At 37.3% G+C, this 16,048-nt stretch overlaps 1 protein-coding gene across 1 annotated transcript; it reads left to right on the top strand.

Annotated features, from left to right (window-relative positions):
* The first annotated feature begins 2,175 nt into the window (after nucleotides 1–2,175).
* nup42 (nucleoporin 42) lies at nucleotides 2,176–6,520 on the top strand. The gene is made up of 7 exons (XM_038279187.1): nucleotides 2,176–2,429; nucleotides 3,430–3,691; nucleotides 3,769–3,857; nucleotides 3,984–4,060; nucleotides 4,174–4,260; nucleotides 4,337–4,436; nucleotides 5,935–6,520. Exons 1-7 carry the CDS (start codon nucleotides 2,270–2,272, stop codon nucleotides 6,369–6,371), a joined length of 1,212 nt encoding a protein of 403 aa, XP_038135115.1. The 5' UTR covers nucleotides 2,176–2,269; the 3' UTR covers nucleotides 6,372–6,520.
* The last annotated feature ends 9,528 nt before the right edge of the window (nucleotides 6,521–16,048 follow it).

Genomic DNA, 16,048 nt, shown 5'->3' with positions numbered 1-16,048 from the left:
GAAGGGATAATAGACAAAGCAACTTTGATCCAATGTATGTTTAGAATGGAGGATTCTAGATTCACTGATATGTAATAAGAGATGTATATGAATCGAGTGGTGGACAATAAAAGTAATTTTGATATTAGTTAGATGTTGAGTTAATATAATTCTAAAAAAAAGTAAATTTCTCTACAGTTTTTCATTTTTTGTTTTGTTTCACATTTCAAATGTTTTATGTCACTGATACATTTTAATGCCAAACAGCAGCTTGCTTAATGATTGCTTTGTTTATAAAATACGACAATGTCTTTTAGCTGTATGTGAAAAGATAAATATTCCCTAAACTTATTAATTGATTGTGCTACCCGGTCAGAAAGGATCATATCCCATTGCTCTTTGCTGAATTGTTTATTTTGGCAACACTGGGGGGATGTTTAACACCACTGATGTATTTAAGGCAATAACACAGAATCCAATTTGAATTTAAGTCCAGATTTTGACAAGTCAGCTCTGGAACATTGTTTAAGCCCATCCAAGGTGGAGTAAGAAATCCGAGACCTGAAAAATCACACAGGGAGTTCTTAAAAGCTCCCTTCTGGGGGCCTCCCATTCAACATCTACATGCTCCCCTTAGCTGAGATTTTTGCAAATGACAAGATCAGTTATCATAACTATGCAGATGACACAGAGCTTTTCCTTAGGTTTTATTGTTGCATGGATGCAAAGGGGGGCCTAGTGATTAGGGCAAAGACCACAGACTGCCACTCTGGGTCTCTGAGCAAAGACCCTTAACCCCCGATTGCTCCCGGGCGCCCCGCCCACTGCTCCCCAAGGGGATGGGTTAAATGCAGAGGTAAATTTCTCCAATGTGAGATCAATAAAGTTCAATTATTATTATTAAAGCACCTAGAATTGTCTTTGTACTAAACTGTGCTATACAAATAAACTTGCCTTGTCTTAATTTATCGTTGTGTTGCTGCATATGTGCTCCTAAGGTCATAAAATGGCCTTGACACGGGAAGAAAACAATGTCATCCAGGTCCTACCGTTGCAAAGACGACCCAGATCATTACACTACTATCTCTATGTTGGATCGTTGTTTTTTCTGGATCAAACGGAATATACATCAGCTTCAGCATTAAACAGGATACTTTTTAGCAAATGTGAAATATTCCTTTAATATCTTTTTGGTAAGAGGTCAAGTTAAATGGTGTGGGTGTGAATTGATAATGTTTCTATATTTTACCACTTGTTTCTCACAGCTGCAAAAAAAGATAGGTTACATAAACATGCAGGGACGTATGGTGCTCTAACTATTATAATTGTGTCTCACTGTATAATTAAATTTATATCTGCATTTATTTGTTTATTGTATTTTTTAGGAGGGGAATTAATTGTACGCTTATTTAGTTTTGGAGCATTTATTTATTTCTGTATTTATTTTTTTATTATGGCAGGATTAGTCCTCCAGAGATTGGTCCTCCATATTCTTCATATACGAGAAGTAAAAACATAAATAAAATTTTGTCTCGAAGAATCAGAAATTATTAAACATCTCTTCTATTTATGTCGAGTCACAGGTTGCTTTTGGCAGAACCTGCATATTCGGTTAAGTAGCAAAATAAATAATAAAATCCTACCTTTTGAGAAAAATCAAATATTAACATACAAGAATGACATTCCGAAGGACTTCTCTGATATGGTCAATATTATAAGTATGGGAAGATATCATATACATGCATGTAAATGAAAAAATCCAAAAACCTTCAGTAACAAGTTTCAAAAATGAACTCAAAATCTTCTACTCCTTTTTATCTCTGTTAGCTGACAAATATGAAGATATACAAAAACTATGTAGTGACATGTCAAAATTTCTGGTTTTTGATCAGCAAAATGCTAAAGTTAACGTGATGTAAGGAACTGTCTTGTAGTAGAATGAGGCTGTCTCTTTTAAATTTGTCTTTTTTTCTTTAGTTTTGTATGTTTCCTTTGGTTGTAATAATACTGTCTGTTTTTTTATTCATTTATCTCTGTTGCCTTGCAATATTTAAGTTTATAATATATGTTGTCTTCTTTTTTATGTAAGAAAGAAATGTTATGATTCCTACTTGGAAAAAACAAACAAAAAAAGCATAAATAAATGTCTTTAATTAATACTACCACACGGGGTCGCTGCCGGGGTTAAACACCGACGCTTACTGATGACGTATTTCCACGCGACCTGCTTCGTTCGTAAACAGACGGAGGAGTAAACGGCGGTTTAACGCCCAGGGACACCGCTTTGAACATGGCGGTGTGTAACTTTTTCCTCCAGGGTCGCTGTCGGTACGGGGAGAAATGCTGGAATGAGCACCCGGTGGGAGGAAGCAGAGGAGGGGGAGGATATAACCAGAGTTACAGCCGCTCCGGGGGTCAGCAGCAGCAGTCAAGAGGAGGAGGAGGAGGAGGTAACATGAGACCCAAACCCTAATAACTTAATAACTTCCATAAAACCCCACCCGGCAGATTACTACTTATAAAGGATTGGAGTTTTGCTTCTTTAGCTAAAGTTAATGGTGTCTCTCAGCGATGTTCGCATAGTTTCAGTTTCCCTTTTTAGGGCTACATGTTGTATGTTGTATCTAAAAACTCTTCATGTTTATGTTTATCGGATAAGAACTTTTTATTCTAACACTATTTATCCTCATTAGGTCATATTACTGATGGGTTAATGAGGCATCTTGAAGAGTTTCGTCACACTTCGTTGATACTGCCGCAGAATACTGACACCTGCTGGACATTTAAAGACACTACAGGCAGCTTATTTGACAGACTAAACTCAGTTAATTTGATGACCTAGAGAAATTATTTGATTTAAGTTATCTTTGGTTATATTGTATTATTTCATATCTATATTTAAAATGAAAATATCTTTGATATTTTTAGATGCAGCCAATAAATAATGAACATATATCATAACGTGAAAATTTAGGGGGAAAATGTGAATGAGGATTTTTGTGGACTAGGATTTTAAATCATATTTTTAAAGTATGTAGTTTTTGTTTTTTTGGCAGATGCATTATGTTGAGAGCTATATTTTAAAAAACAATTTAGTGTGTCAGTCAGAAACAGCTCCTGCATCGGTCACAGACCTTTCTTGAAACGACATGCTCACCGATGCAGTGTTTTGCTCTATGGGCTCGATGCATGCACCAACTGTTTAGTGTAGCTCTATTTATCCTCATTAGTTCATACTTTGACCTGAAAAAATAATATTTTAATGCATTATCTCCCATTTCATTGTTTTAAAGTCCTTTCCATCCACCCGCCTCCATCACTGACAGCTGGAAACAGCCTACTGTGATTAAGCTGGTGTAGAAATAGTCCTGAAAAGTTTTATCCTTTCATTAGCTCCTAGTTACATCTCCATAACCCATGATTCATTTTCTGTTCATTTTCTTATTCCAGGCTTTGGGAACCGGGTTTGGGTGAATCCCTCCCAGCAAAGAGGAGGTTATATCCAACCTTCATCCTTCTCGTCACAGGGAAGCACTGACTGGGGATCTGGGAGTGAAGGAGGAGGAGGAAGAAGAGAAAATGTGAAGAGCTCCAACTTCAGCTTCTCCACTCAGAATCGGTTCTCTGCTCTCAATACTTCCAATGCATTTGACAAGGGAAGAAGAGGAGGAGGAGGAGGATCAGCTGCGGATGAAGACGATGATAAGAAACTGTAATTTTTTTTTCTTTAATAAACATTTAATCTTATTGTCTGCTTTTAATCTATGTTTACATCCTCCTTTTGATTAGGGAAATCATCCAGGTGGACATAGATGCTTGGGAGAGCTCAGGACAGTGGGGCTTCTCATGTTACTCTCCCTTTAAGGCGCCCATATCTGGTTAGTAACAAGCATACATACAATCAAACACCTTAATCTTTCTTACTTTTTTATAAATGTATTTTTCATCCCTGGATTTTATAAAGCCGTAGCTCCGTAGCTTTACTTTGATCATTATGTCTGCAGGCTTCACTGATCTGTCTCCAGAGGAGCTCAGGCTGGAATACTACTCCACCAAAGCATCTGGAGATCTGCAAGGCTATGTAAGGCCTCCTCTTATTGCTCATGGTTGGTCTATAGACCAATAGCTTAGTATTTTTTTGTCCCATCTTTCCTTGTGATACTGTCATAACACTTTCAGTTCTATGCCTTTTAGCTGAATGGTGTAAATCAGCTGCTTAGTCAGTGGAAAAGCAGAATCCAAGAGCTAAAGATCATGAGTCCTTCCACACGTCAGGCTTTGGTAAGACACAGAAGAACGAACAAAGAGTCCATGTCAGAAAGCAGGGTTTATGCTCATGTTTCTTCTTTGTTCACAGCTTGCAGAGTTGAATGGAAAAGCTCCACAGTCTTCGATTGGCTTCGGTTCCACTACGGCACCCGGATTTGGATTCTCCACATCCGGCTTTGGAAGTAAAGGTCAGCAAATGTTACAGTGTTGCAGGATGTGAGCAGTTAATCAAAGATCATTGATTACCTTGATCTTAATTGATTCTTTGAAACAAAAGATTTGAAATTCAATTCAGTTACTTGTCCTGTGATTAAATCACAGGTAGACCCAGTTCACAAATCAGGTGATCTCTGAATCAGCTGTTCTAGATTTTAGATCATAGATGGCTGTGTCATGTTTTACACAATTTGAATATTTTTTTTATTTATTTCAGACAAAGAAAAAAATAAAAAAATATTCAAATTGTGTAAAATATGACACAGCCATCTATGATCATAGATGTTGTTTAGATTCTTAACCAGAACACAGAAGAAGAATGATATATATGTGGGACACAGGTTCAAATGGAAAACGGGTGTAAGAAGATGATTCACAGGCTGAGAGAACTTTAAAACTGTCTACTAATATTGAAAAAATAGATTCTCTTCTAGCTTTGTTGTGAAAATAAGCTTTATAATGATATATTTAATGTTGGGTATTTATTTTATATTTAGCTTTATGTATGTGTAGTAACTTGAATTCTGTTGGAGTTAAGAGTCGGCGTGCTCTCCGGCTCTAAAACAGTCAGAAAGCGTGTTTTCTTTGTTTTTTAAGAGCTTCATTGAACCAGAAAAATTCAAATTGATTTGCTAAGTTTTAACGCTCACTTGAGGTGTTTTTTGTTTTGTTTTGTTTTTTTTTGTATTTTTTGAAAAAGGAAAGTAAACATGCATAAAAGAGGATGGAAACACATTAGTATTAGTAGTTTCTTTGCAGTAAATGTAGATCCTTACACGACTGATCAGCTGTTCTCATCAGAATCTCTCGACGTCACCTGATGACATGTGACCTCACTGAAAGTAGCTAAAATCAGTAACGCATTCATTCATACCTCGGCCCATCACTGGTCTATGGTCCGCCCTAGTTTACTTCTATTTCCTGTTTATGACAGCCAAGCGTAACGTAAACATGATCACATTACAAACCCACATTGAAGGGTTAACTTGCTCCAATAGATGGAAAAAACATTTTTTCTTTCATATATTAAGTTCTCTTAAAATTCACATTATATTTGGATGGAAATCCGGCTACACTGGAAAAAATCCAAATCTAGATAAGTCCTATTTTCTTAAAATAAAAGCATTTGTCCTTGAATTGAGGAGATAAGAGACATTTTGCCAATGGAACAAGACAATTTAGGTTTAAAATAAGAAAACACAACTGCATTGTGTTATTTCAAGTGCATATTATCCAATTATCTTAGTTTAAGAGTAAAAATACTCATTCCATTTGCAAATGTTCTTATTTTCCTACTCAAATCAAGGGTAAATTCACTTAATTTAAGAAACTTTTACTTGTTTCTAGATCGTTTTTTTGCAGTGTCGAGTTTCGATTTGGTTGAAGATCCTATTTGTATCTCTTAGATTAGATGTTTGCCATTTGCCATGATTCCTCTGTTGCTAACTCTTGTCCATTCTGACCATGCAGGCTTGGGTGCTTCAGCTCCAGCCAGTACCGGCACCTTCGGTTTCCCTGCTCCAAGTTCTGGATTTGATGCTTCGTCTACGTCTTCGCCTTCAACCGGCTTCGGTAGCCTTTTATCGGCTCCAACGCAACCCCCGTCTGGGTTCGGCGCTCCCTCCGCACCGTCTGCTTCATCCTTTTCCTTCGCCCCCTCGAACGCAGCGTTTAGCCCCTCCACCACTGCAGCGAACAGCGGGGGAGGGTTTAGGAGTGCGTTCGGGGCAGACGGCAGCACCTTTAAAGCAGCGGCTGCTTCACCCGCAGCTGGAGAGGCTGCAGACGGACTGTTCTCAGCTGAGAGCAAACTAACCCAGGAAGAAGTGAATCAGTTTAAAGCCAAGAGGTTCACTTTAGGACAGATTCCTCTAAAACCTCCCCCTGCTAACATGCTAGTCGTCTGACACCGTGTCTCTAAGAAAACTGGACTCATTTTAAATGACATCCTTTGCACCAAATCAATCTTCAGAATGATTTATTTTTATTTTTTGCTAAGTTGTATTACTCCTCTATAATAAAAATTACAACAAATCATTAAAGATATCAGTATTCATCAGGTTTCCAGCAGTGCTATATAGGTCAAATGAAGTTGCATTTGCACATAATAGTCAGAAGGGGGCGTCACAATAAAAACTGAAATGTTTGTCTTCATGTATATGATGAGCAACTTTTTGTTCCCTGAGTGACGCCTATCAGTTTTTGATTCCCTAAAATATAAAAACAATAAAGGAAGATCTATGAGTGCAAAATGATTCCCCCAAAATCAACTTCTGCAGAGAATTTAGGAGAGCGCAGATAAGCAATGTGCAAATTCAGTAGGTGTTTATTAGATGCTGAGTACCAGTGGGACCATGAGCAGAGTAATACAGACCACAGCAATAAGCAGTTTTACTACAGGGGCCGCTGCAGTGCTGACTACTGCGCCTTTTTCAGCTGACGAAGACCTCGGCTTGTCAGTAGAGAGGTGAAAAGGAGCCGAGTAAAGCGTTTGCCAGGTCAAAAGGCGTCGCAGATACAACTATTACGAGATGCATCCCTGCAAATTGTTGCAGTACATTAACTGTAGAGACGGCGTGCAGTTTCTCTTACAGCGGTCCATCCCCCTCCCTATCCTGCCTCTGCCAGCAGATAATACATAAATAATTCATCAGATTAAAAAGGGGCTATCTCATGAAAAAAGGCACTCTCATTTCACTGGAACTCATTTAATTTGTAATGCAGCTCCATCAAATTGCCAGGCTGCTTGTGCGGATGCAACGGTGTGCATGAGTGGAGAGCAGATCAGAGCTGTATTACATGCAGTGAATAAGGTCACGGATGTTTGGGTGTTTTTACATAAACGCACACAAACAGCCAGATGCAGGTTTTTTTCTTCTTTTGTTTCCACATACGCAGCCTTCTCATTTATTTGCACACCTGGTAATGATGTGAAAAAGGATATATATAAAAAAAAAAAAGAACAATCATCTCTTATTATAGAATCCCCTCAAAACAAGTCTAACATTAAATTTGAGTATGTTTTTTTTTCACAAAAAAAACAAGAGCCAAATAAAAAAAGAACAAAATAGACTGAATGATTTGTGGTAATTATTCTTCTTTTTTATTGGCAGGACAAAAAAAACCCTCATATTACTTTTATTTTCCAAAATAGATGCAGCAGAATACATACAGTTCATTCAGTTTGATGACTTTTGAACTCTTTAAAACTTTTAGAAGATTCTTTCAGTTTCTAATGTCATTGGATGACCTCCGTTATCATTATTTGCTGGTTTAAGAAGTTTAAAGCTTGTACTGAAATAAAATGTCTAAGCTTAAGATAAGGTAAATGTGTTAACTGTGGGGCGAAATTATATGGTTAAAATGATAAACACATCCAATCGCTGAATCCGTTAAAATAGAAACTATTGTCCTTATCATCTGCAAATAAAAGCAGAAATGAGTCCCTGCTTTGTAAGCAACGTAGCTATGGGTTCATCTTCGTTTGAAATTTTAAATCTTCTTCATATTTCTGGTCAGAGCCAAAAAAAAAGAAGTTTAAAACACTGAATTATGGGAAATAAGGTCTTAATTTAATGTAATGTGCTCCTCTCTTTTCCATTTAATAGAAAGAAGCCTTTATCCTACTTCATGTTTGTAATTCAAGAAAAATGGTTAGAGATGGTTAATAAAGAAAAACAAAACGAAAACATGTTACTTGGTTTAAAGAGGAAAAGAAAAACCAACATATTTACTTGAACTTTTGCACATCTTTGTCCGGGTTATCAGCATTTGTGGAGGTCCCTGTGAATTCCCCTGAAGTAAAAGGAAAGAAATGTATACAATTTGTAAAAAAAAAAAAATAGATAAGGTTCATTCTGCTACCATTTATGTTTGAAAATAATTCAACCGCAGATTTATAATTCTCAACAGGGACCTTTATAGAGCTTATAGATGAAGCTCCTCTGTTTGCTCCTTAAGTGTGTCTCAATTCGTAAAGGTCCCTCAGCATCACACTGCAAAAAAATATATTTCCATAAATAAGTGCACTTTTTCTTCAATTGAGCAGGTAAGATAATTTACATTTTAAATATGGAAAAACATCACAGGCTCTTATTTCAAGTGCATTATATCTACTTATCTTTTTTTGAGGGCAAACATACTTTCCATTTGCAAATTATCTTATTTACCTGCTCAGATTAATGGCAAACATATTTTAAGACATTTTTACTTATTTTTAGATTGTTTCTACAGTGCAAGTTTCTAAGCTGACTTTATTCTGTAAAAATGAACATTTGTGCAATATAAGGATCCAACTCTCTCCAACTGTTGCCATAAGTATTCAGTTATTCCTGCAAATCATTTCTAATCAGGCTTTATAATCCCTACCATGTGATAAAATCCAGCCCCTGAATATGCAGACTACTTCTATAAACATTTGTATTAGTTGCAGTGAATCCCAGCGTAGGTAGAATGTGACTTCCGCATTAAGCCTGACTGTGAACTGTCTTTAGGACTACATATCCCACAATCCTCAGCGCTTGAGAATGACAGCAGCTCAGCAGAGAGCTCCAGAGGTCTTGTAGAAGTCCGATTGGGCAGGTAACCCGGCAAAGAGAGCCTGATTTATTGAAGGCTACAGCTCGGTGGCTTTACCCCGACTTTACAACCGCAGCTGGCGATACAAACCATTGGATGCAGAGGTGTCAATTAAACCACATCTGGACTGTTGGTCTGTGGCGTGGGAATGCTTTTAGGAGGAGGGTTCCACCTCTAATTTCAAGTGAAAATAAAACTTTAAATACTGGAACATGCGGACGTGTTTCCAACTATTTTATGTCCAAAGATTTGTGTGAATGGTTCAGTAAGTGTGCATTGTTGTAAATACTCCTAAACATTGGGTGCTGTAAAGGAAGAAAATATTCTAACATAGTTAACTTTGGAAAAAGATTGGCTTCTGATTCTTCCCTTCCCCAGGTCCACTCGGCGAGCTGCGTTTGGTAATAAAACCAACATTGCGTGTTGACGTCACAGAATTACAGAGTTTAATCCAATATAAGACAATGCATACACTTTAGAAATAAGACAATGCACAAACCTACACCAGAAACTGCAGAACAACAGAGACATACATTCCATTACCTGACATAGGAGGAAAGAAAGCAAAGAGTACAGAGACATCTTTGGAGAGTTGCAAGGGCAAATCTGATCTTTTTCTTCTATTTAGAAAGCTTTATCCTCTTGTATCTAATCCATTCAAAAAGGGCTGGCCCTCGGTCCTCCAACCAAACGCCATCTCTGACACTGCTAGGGCTTCCCCTTATTTACTGCAAACATCTGGGGTCATTTGCTTCTTTGTTTTAACAAGAAAAGGCGGAAAGCTTGTCCTGGCATCTAGAATTCCTAAAGTCATAAAACACAAGATAAGCTCTCACAGACAGCTTGTGGAATGCGGGGGGCCTCACCATCCCTGGTTGTTTATTCTGGAAGACTTTTGACCTTCTGTAAACCAAGCAGAAATCTCTCTTGCAGGCTTAACTGTTATTCACCCCCCAGGAGATACTAATTTTAAGGCCTCCTGTGCTTTGAATACTTACCCATTAGTAGTTTTAAATCATTAACACAGCCTTGTTCAAAATTAAGAAATATGTTCAAATGAGAGTGTTTACACATGCCATAAGATTAACTGTAATAAAGTCTAAAAAATTATAATTTTTCTTTAACAGTCCCCGTTTTGAGGTCTGAGACATACAGACCTCACAAATAAAATGATTAAGCCTTCTAATAGAGGAACCAAAAAATTATTTAGTATACTAAAAAACTAAAACATTAGCCCAATTTTATAACAGTCCCCTTTTTTAAACAGCACCTCCTAGGTCCCCTGCCAGGCCATGTGTCTAAAGCTGAACTCCATAATCTAAACTTATCAAATGTATCTTGCGCTGTCCAACAATTTAATACTCACCTGATGAACCACAAAATTTTAACCAGTAAAAACTAAACTAAAAATACATTTCACTTATCAAATATGAAAAATCATAAAACTCAGTTATCTGAAAGAGAAGCAAACACACAATAGGAATATCAGCCCAGAATATGAAATAAAAAATAAAAAATAAAAGTAAGATATCTCAAAATTACAAAAAAATGCTCAGCAGACTTAAAAGACAATATTCACCACAAAAACTACAATTTGTCAATAAAAAACAATAACAACATCAAGAAATACATCATAAACACATAAAAATTACAAAATAGCATAAACACATAAAAATTACAAAATAGTTTTTTTTTTTTTTTTTTTCACAATTCAATAATAAGAAGTTAGAGTTCGTCTCTATGCTCCTTCGATAGTCTTTCAAAAATGAATATGAATTCTTCGTCAGGAAACGATCCAAAAATACGCGCAAAAAGAAACGAATGTTCTTGAAGAGTTCGCAAAAAACGAAAACACGCAATAAAGACAAGATAAGTTAATGATGATCTTGTAGCTGGATCCTTCACGTGTTCCTCCTCGGTTGTAAACCTCAGGTTTTCCACCTGAGTGTCCGTTGCTCACTGAAAATTGGAGTATTATGCCAATTTAACAGTGAGTTTAAGGAGAGGGTGCAATCTCCTTTTCTCAATGGAAGGACACCGGAACAGGATTATTGTGCCTGTCTGGGCCTTTAAAGCCTTGTAATTCAGGAAAATGAAGTGGTTTTGGCAGACTTCTGCCCGGAAATGCAGATCCTCCTCCGCGCTGTGATGGCCCTCAGACACTCCTCGACCGCAGGTTGAGACTGTAGATTCTCCTGTATGCCCTGCAGCGTGCGCCGTGGCTCCTCAGCTGATGTGCACTGACTCCAATGGAACCACGTGTCTCCTTCTCTCTTGTAGACGGACAGCCTGAGATGTACTCTCCACGACTCGGTATGGTCTGGCGAAGCGAGGTTCAGACCACTTTCTTTTGATGACCATCAGGCGCACCCAGTCGATTCCCCGAACTGATCCCGAGCCTGGACGTTCCTGTGACGTCTGGTATTTTGTAAATTCTGCTGCCAGGACCTGTAACTCATTGAAGAAATCTTTATGAGATAAATGTGCAAGCTTACCTTTCCATCCTGGAATGCGGGTAGCAGGTCCTGGAAACATCCGTCCTGTCTGGAGCTCATATGGAGAGAACCCTGTTGATTGGTTAATGATTGATCCGACACTTTATGACAGCTTCACAGTCTTCCTTTTGTATTATAAATCTGCTACTTTGGAGTTGTATTTTATCAATCCTTATCAGTTTTGGAGAGAGATTCAATACAGCTAAATTTATTAAATGATGTAAATCTTTAGTTTAGACCTTCCTGGATGTCTTAGTTAAAAAACTTATTTTAAAACATATGAATAGAGATACAACAATCCAATGATCACCTTCCTTAGTTTAAGAACACTATTTTATGTAAATTATTTGATAGTCAATATTTTGTTTAGTATATTCAATTTATACATTTTACTTATTTCATATCCAAATAGTTAGCTCATCTTTAATGCTGGTAATACACCGTAAAACATTTAATGTATTTTGATTTAACTTCAATAACCTCTTTTTCCGAAAAGTAAATGCAGAGATCCAAACTAAAAATTTGCCTATCAGATCAATTCCATTCATGTCCCCCTGTTTCTATAACAGAACAAATGTTCTGTCATAGAATACAATAAAAATCCTATACAACTCATTGAGATGAAATCCGCTATCACCACTAACTTTAGCCTCATGTAACACAGTTGGATGCAATTCAAACATGGTGTCCCAGTTACTGTTACAATCTGCACACCTCAATCAAAGAATTTAATGTTTGATTAAATTTATGAAATCAACACAGAACTTGGTGTCATTTGCTCAGTAAGTCAGTCTATAGACACCCAATCCACTTTAACACCTTAATTTCAAATTCCATTTAAATTTAGATTTAGTTTTACTGAATGATAGCCACTGTACTATGTAAATAAAATTTAGATCATCTTCCTTAGTAGATGAAGCGTAACACACAATGCAATTCAGCTATAGTTAAAAAAGAATGTAATTGCAATCGTTAGTCCCTGCCCATTCTTTTCAGGCAGGAAGGGAAAAAGACACACTAGCATTTTGTGAGACAAACAGAGTGAATCATGGAGGAATGCAGTGTCGTAACAGTTGGTGCACACCAACCCCTAACTGCATCGTAAAACCTCTGACCCCAGGAGATGGGGTGTCCTCAACACTTAGAATTACACTGCAGGGCTTCAGGACGTGAAGACAACAGGGCGCATCAGTGCTATATCTAAAATAAGAAGAGAACAATGGCATCACACACTACAAAAATTTAAAGAAAAGAACTTATTCACCACTACCAAGTTGTGTTGGCACCCATTTCGTCTCCAACCTGCAGACTGAAGGGAACCCCAGGAGTGGGCCTTGGCGCCCAGGTCACATGATCAGAGGTGAGAATCCAGGATCAAACATGAGAACACACAACAGGACCACCGCTGAGCGACTTGCCATGCCCCAATTCTGTATCTGCTGAATCAGAACGTGTCTAGAGAAGCAGTCATTCCAGCAGTGCAGAAACATCTGGATACAGTCCCGCTTTGATGAACTTTGGTCAGCCTTTCGTGGTCGACAGAGCAGGACATAGAAACCAGCAGACCAGTCATCTACTGAAGCCCCCGTCCGGGTTTGTCTATGATCTTTGTGGTCCCGACTCACTGCTGATTTCCAGCCATAGAAGACTCCCACAGATAACGCCTGAGTCCCTTTTGTTTTCAGCCAGGCATGAAAAGCAACAGTCAAAGGAGACATCTGTTGCCAGGTAACAGTTCGCCTTCACTGACCTTCGTAATCGCTCAACAGCGTTTGGCTTTCATACAGCAGTCCAGCAGAAGATGGGCACAGTTCAGCATCATCATGTCTTTGTTCAGCAACAACAGCGGCCTGATGCGGTAATCAAGAAGATCCCTTCAAATACATCTTCCCATGATCTCTGAGCTCAAAAGACCCTTCCCCCAAGATCGCCATCAAGTCAGAAGGAAGGAGAACTGCCAGAGAAAAAATAATACAAAGTAATTAAAAAGCAAAACTTATATTTGCCACATTTTGTTACTTTCACTACTATAAATAAAATTTATCTTGTGATGCCTCCTCCCGTGTGGCGCTAGATTTGTTGTTGTTATAGCACAAACGGCCAACTGCCCCAAATCCTGAACTGCAAAAAGAATAGATAGAAATTTGTTAAAATAGTCCACGATCGGATGTGCCAGAATTAAGAAAATAATGACACTTACTGTTCAAAATCAATAAACGTCAATACCTCGATGACATTCACTCTGCTTGTGCCAAATATCAACTACAAATTCTAAAATCACAACCTCACAAACTCATTAAAGAATTAGAACAAACTGTAGAATGTCCAAGTACTGATACTTATAAAAGTTGTGATGGAATTGCCCTTGGTCAAATAATTATGAATTGCATATTGTTCTACTAAATACCAAACATCCTTATCATTGTCCCACGCTTCAAGACAAAGTCCTATTTCAAAATTTCAGAAATCCTTTACATTTTATCTGAATTTCATAGCAGTTTTAACCAAAATTTTCCTCAAAATTAACAATTTACACCCAACTGTATATAATCAAAGTCAGCAGTGATTCAGAAATCTATCAACAATTTTAAATGTAAATAGACATGGCATAGATGTTATTTGAAACCGTTCAATTTGAGATGATCAAATCTAATTTAGTAGAAGCTTCTATATCACATACACCATATTGTAGTAAAGCAGGAAGGCCATATGACTCTACATTAAAGAAATCCATAATTCACTATTGTTGAATCGAAAAAAAATCAAAATTATTGATTAACTAATTTACCATTAACCATATCCAAAAATTTACCAGGAATTAGGGTCTACTTCTGCTTCTCCCCCTGTTGATATAATAAAATTACCATTTTGAAAACAATTTGGAATCTATGTCACTTTTATATAATAATTTGCTGAAAAACCAAAATATCATAAGATGTTCCACCATTTCTCCAAATCTTCCATCTAGTATTCAAACTAGACTGAGATTATGTAAATTTCAAAGTTCCATCTGTAATGTCTTATCTTTATAACATCCCCCTGTGTTTTCTTGTTTCCAAAAGAAAAACAATTTAGAGGTGGAAAAACAAAAATGGAAGAACTTACCCCCATTATGCTAAAATTTCAACATGTCCAATCAGTCACCCATATGAAATATAAACCAAGTTTATTTAGTTAGAATTTAGGTTAGTTTGTTAGTGTTGTTAGTCAAAGTGGATAACACAATTTCCTAATAACTACATCTATCTGCTTTAAGCCAAGGCTGAATTCTCGTTTCATATTAATTTCACTGCACAAGCAGAAGATTCAGCTTCAACCAGATTGTGACACCAAAATATGAAATCGTCATTACCTTAAAATTGTCCCTTAAAGCAGTAATAAAAACATATTTATGAAACAAAACCTTCAGTGTACCTAAATAGTTTAAAATAAGAAAAATATCACACAGCTACACACTAAACTGAGGTCATATTTACATAGAGCATCCTAAAACCCATCAAAGGCCATCAGCCTACACATTCACTCTCATTCACACTCAAGCACTCATCAACACCCCATTGTAAGAAAGATGCAGGATGTTACCCCAGATTTCAAACCAAAATTCATCCTGTAAAAGTCTTAAAGACAAATATTATAACACCATGGTTGAAAAAAATAATAAAAAGACATTATTATCCAATAGTTCTAATATTGTTCAGTTTTGAGTGAACCTTTTTAAAAACTCCAAATTATACACACAACCGTATTTCATGATAGCCCACTGTTATTAGATGGCTACCTAGACCCCCTGTAGGAAAACCCAAAAACCGTTCATGTGGTCATGTAATATGCGAAATGGGCTGCACACGAAGATCGTCCTACAAGAAACAAAGTCATTCATTAGCGTTTCAACATGTCCCACATTAACAGTGTAGAAAACACTGTTACGCAGAAAAACATCCATATGTTCTCATTTTTGTTCTCTTACAATCAGTGAGGGTGTTCCATCCTGTCAGGAAACCTAGAAATTTAAGTGATTGTCAATGTTACAGTATTATAATAAACAATTGGATCATTCCAGTGCTCTAGCCTGGAACTGATGCAACACATTTCACCCGCTGAGAAAGTAAAAACATCTGTAAATCTGTTATTTTGTACTTTTCATTTCAACACAAAACACAGTCCTAAAGCAATTCACATCAAAATCCAAGAATCCTGAAAGCGTGAGCTGGAAATAGCATAGAACTGAAGCACTCCCAAAATGCAAATAAGGGGGGTCAATCAGTCCCCCTGCTGTGAAACAAAACTTGCATCCAAAACGGAGACACCGCTGTCCCACAGAAGCACATTTTAACAGAAAGTTAGTAATACAACATCCAGCAAAAATATTTAACAATATTTCAGAACACAATCTTGAAACACAAATCACTTCCGCACAATCTCAGCACAATTCAGACACAGACAGACGAATAGACAGCAGCGCGTGGTGGGACATAGGCTACAGTATAACGGGGGAAGACAGACACACAGCC

The sequence above is a fragment of the Cyprinodon tularosa genome, unplaced genomic scaffold (assembly GCF_016077235.1).
Source record: "Cyprinodon tularosa strain WSP-4 unplaced genomic scaffold, ASM1607723v1 ctg149, whole genome shotgun sequence".
Taxonomy (NCBI): Eukaryota; Metazoa; Chordata; class Actinopteri; order Cyprinodontiformes; family Cyprinodontidae; genus Cyprinodon; species Cyprinodon tularosa.
The sequence above is the reverse complement of the archived record's forward strand: the minus strand, read 5'-3'. Positions and strand labels throughout refer to the sequence as shown.

Coding starts and splice junctions, on each gene's coding strand:
- nup42 (XM_038279187.1), top strand. CDS start 2,270: ATGGCGGTGTGTAACTTTTTCCTCCAGGGTCGCTGTCGGTACGGGGAG. Junction 3,692..3,768: donor GAAGACGATGATAAGAAACT/GTAATTTTTTTT, acceptor CCTTTTGATTAG/GGAAATCATCCAGGTGGACA. Junction 3,858..3,983: donor CTTTAAGGCGCCCATATCTG/GTTAGTAACAAG, acceptor TTATGTCTGCAG/GCTTCACTGATCTGTCTCCA.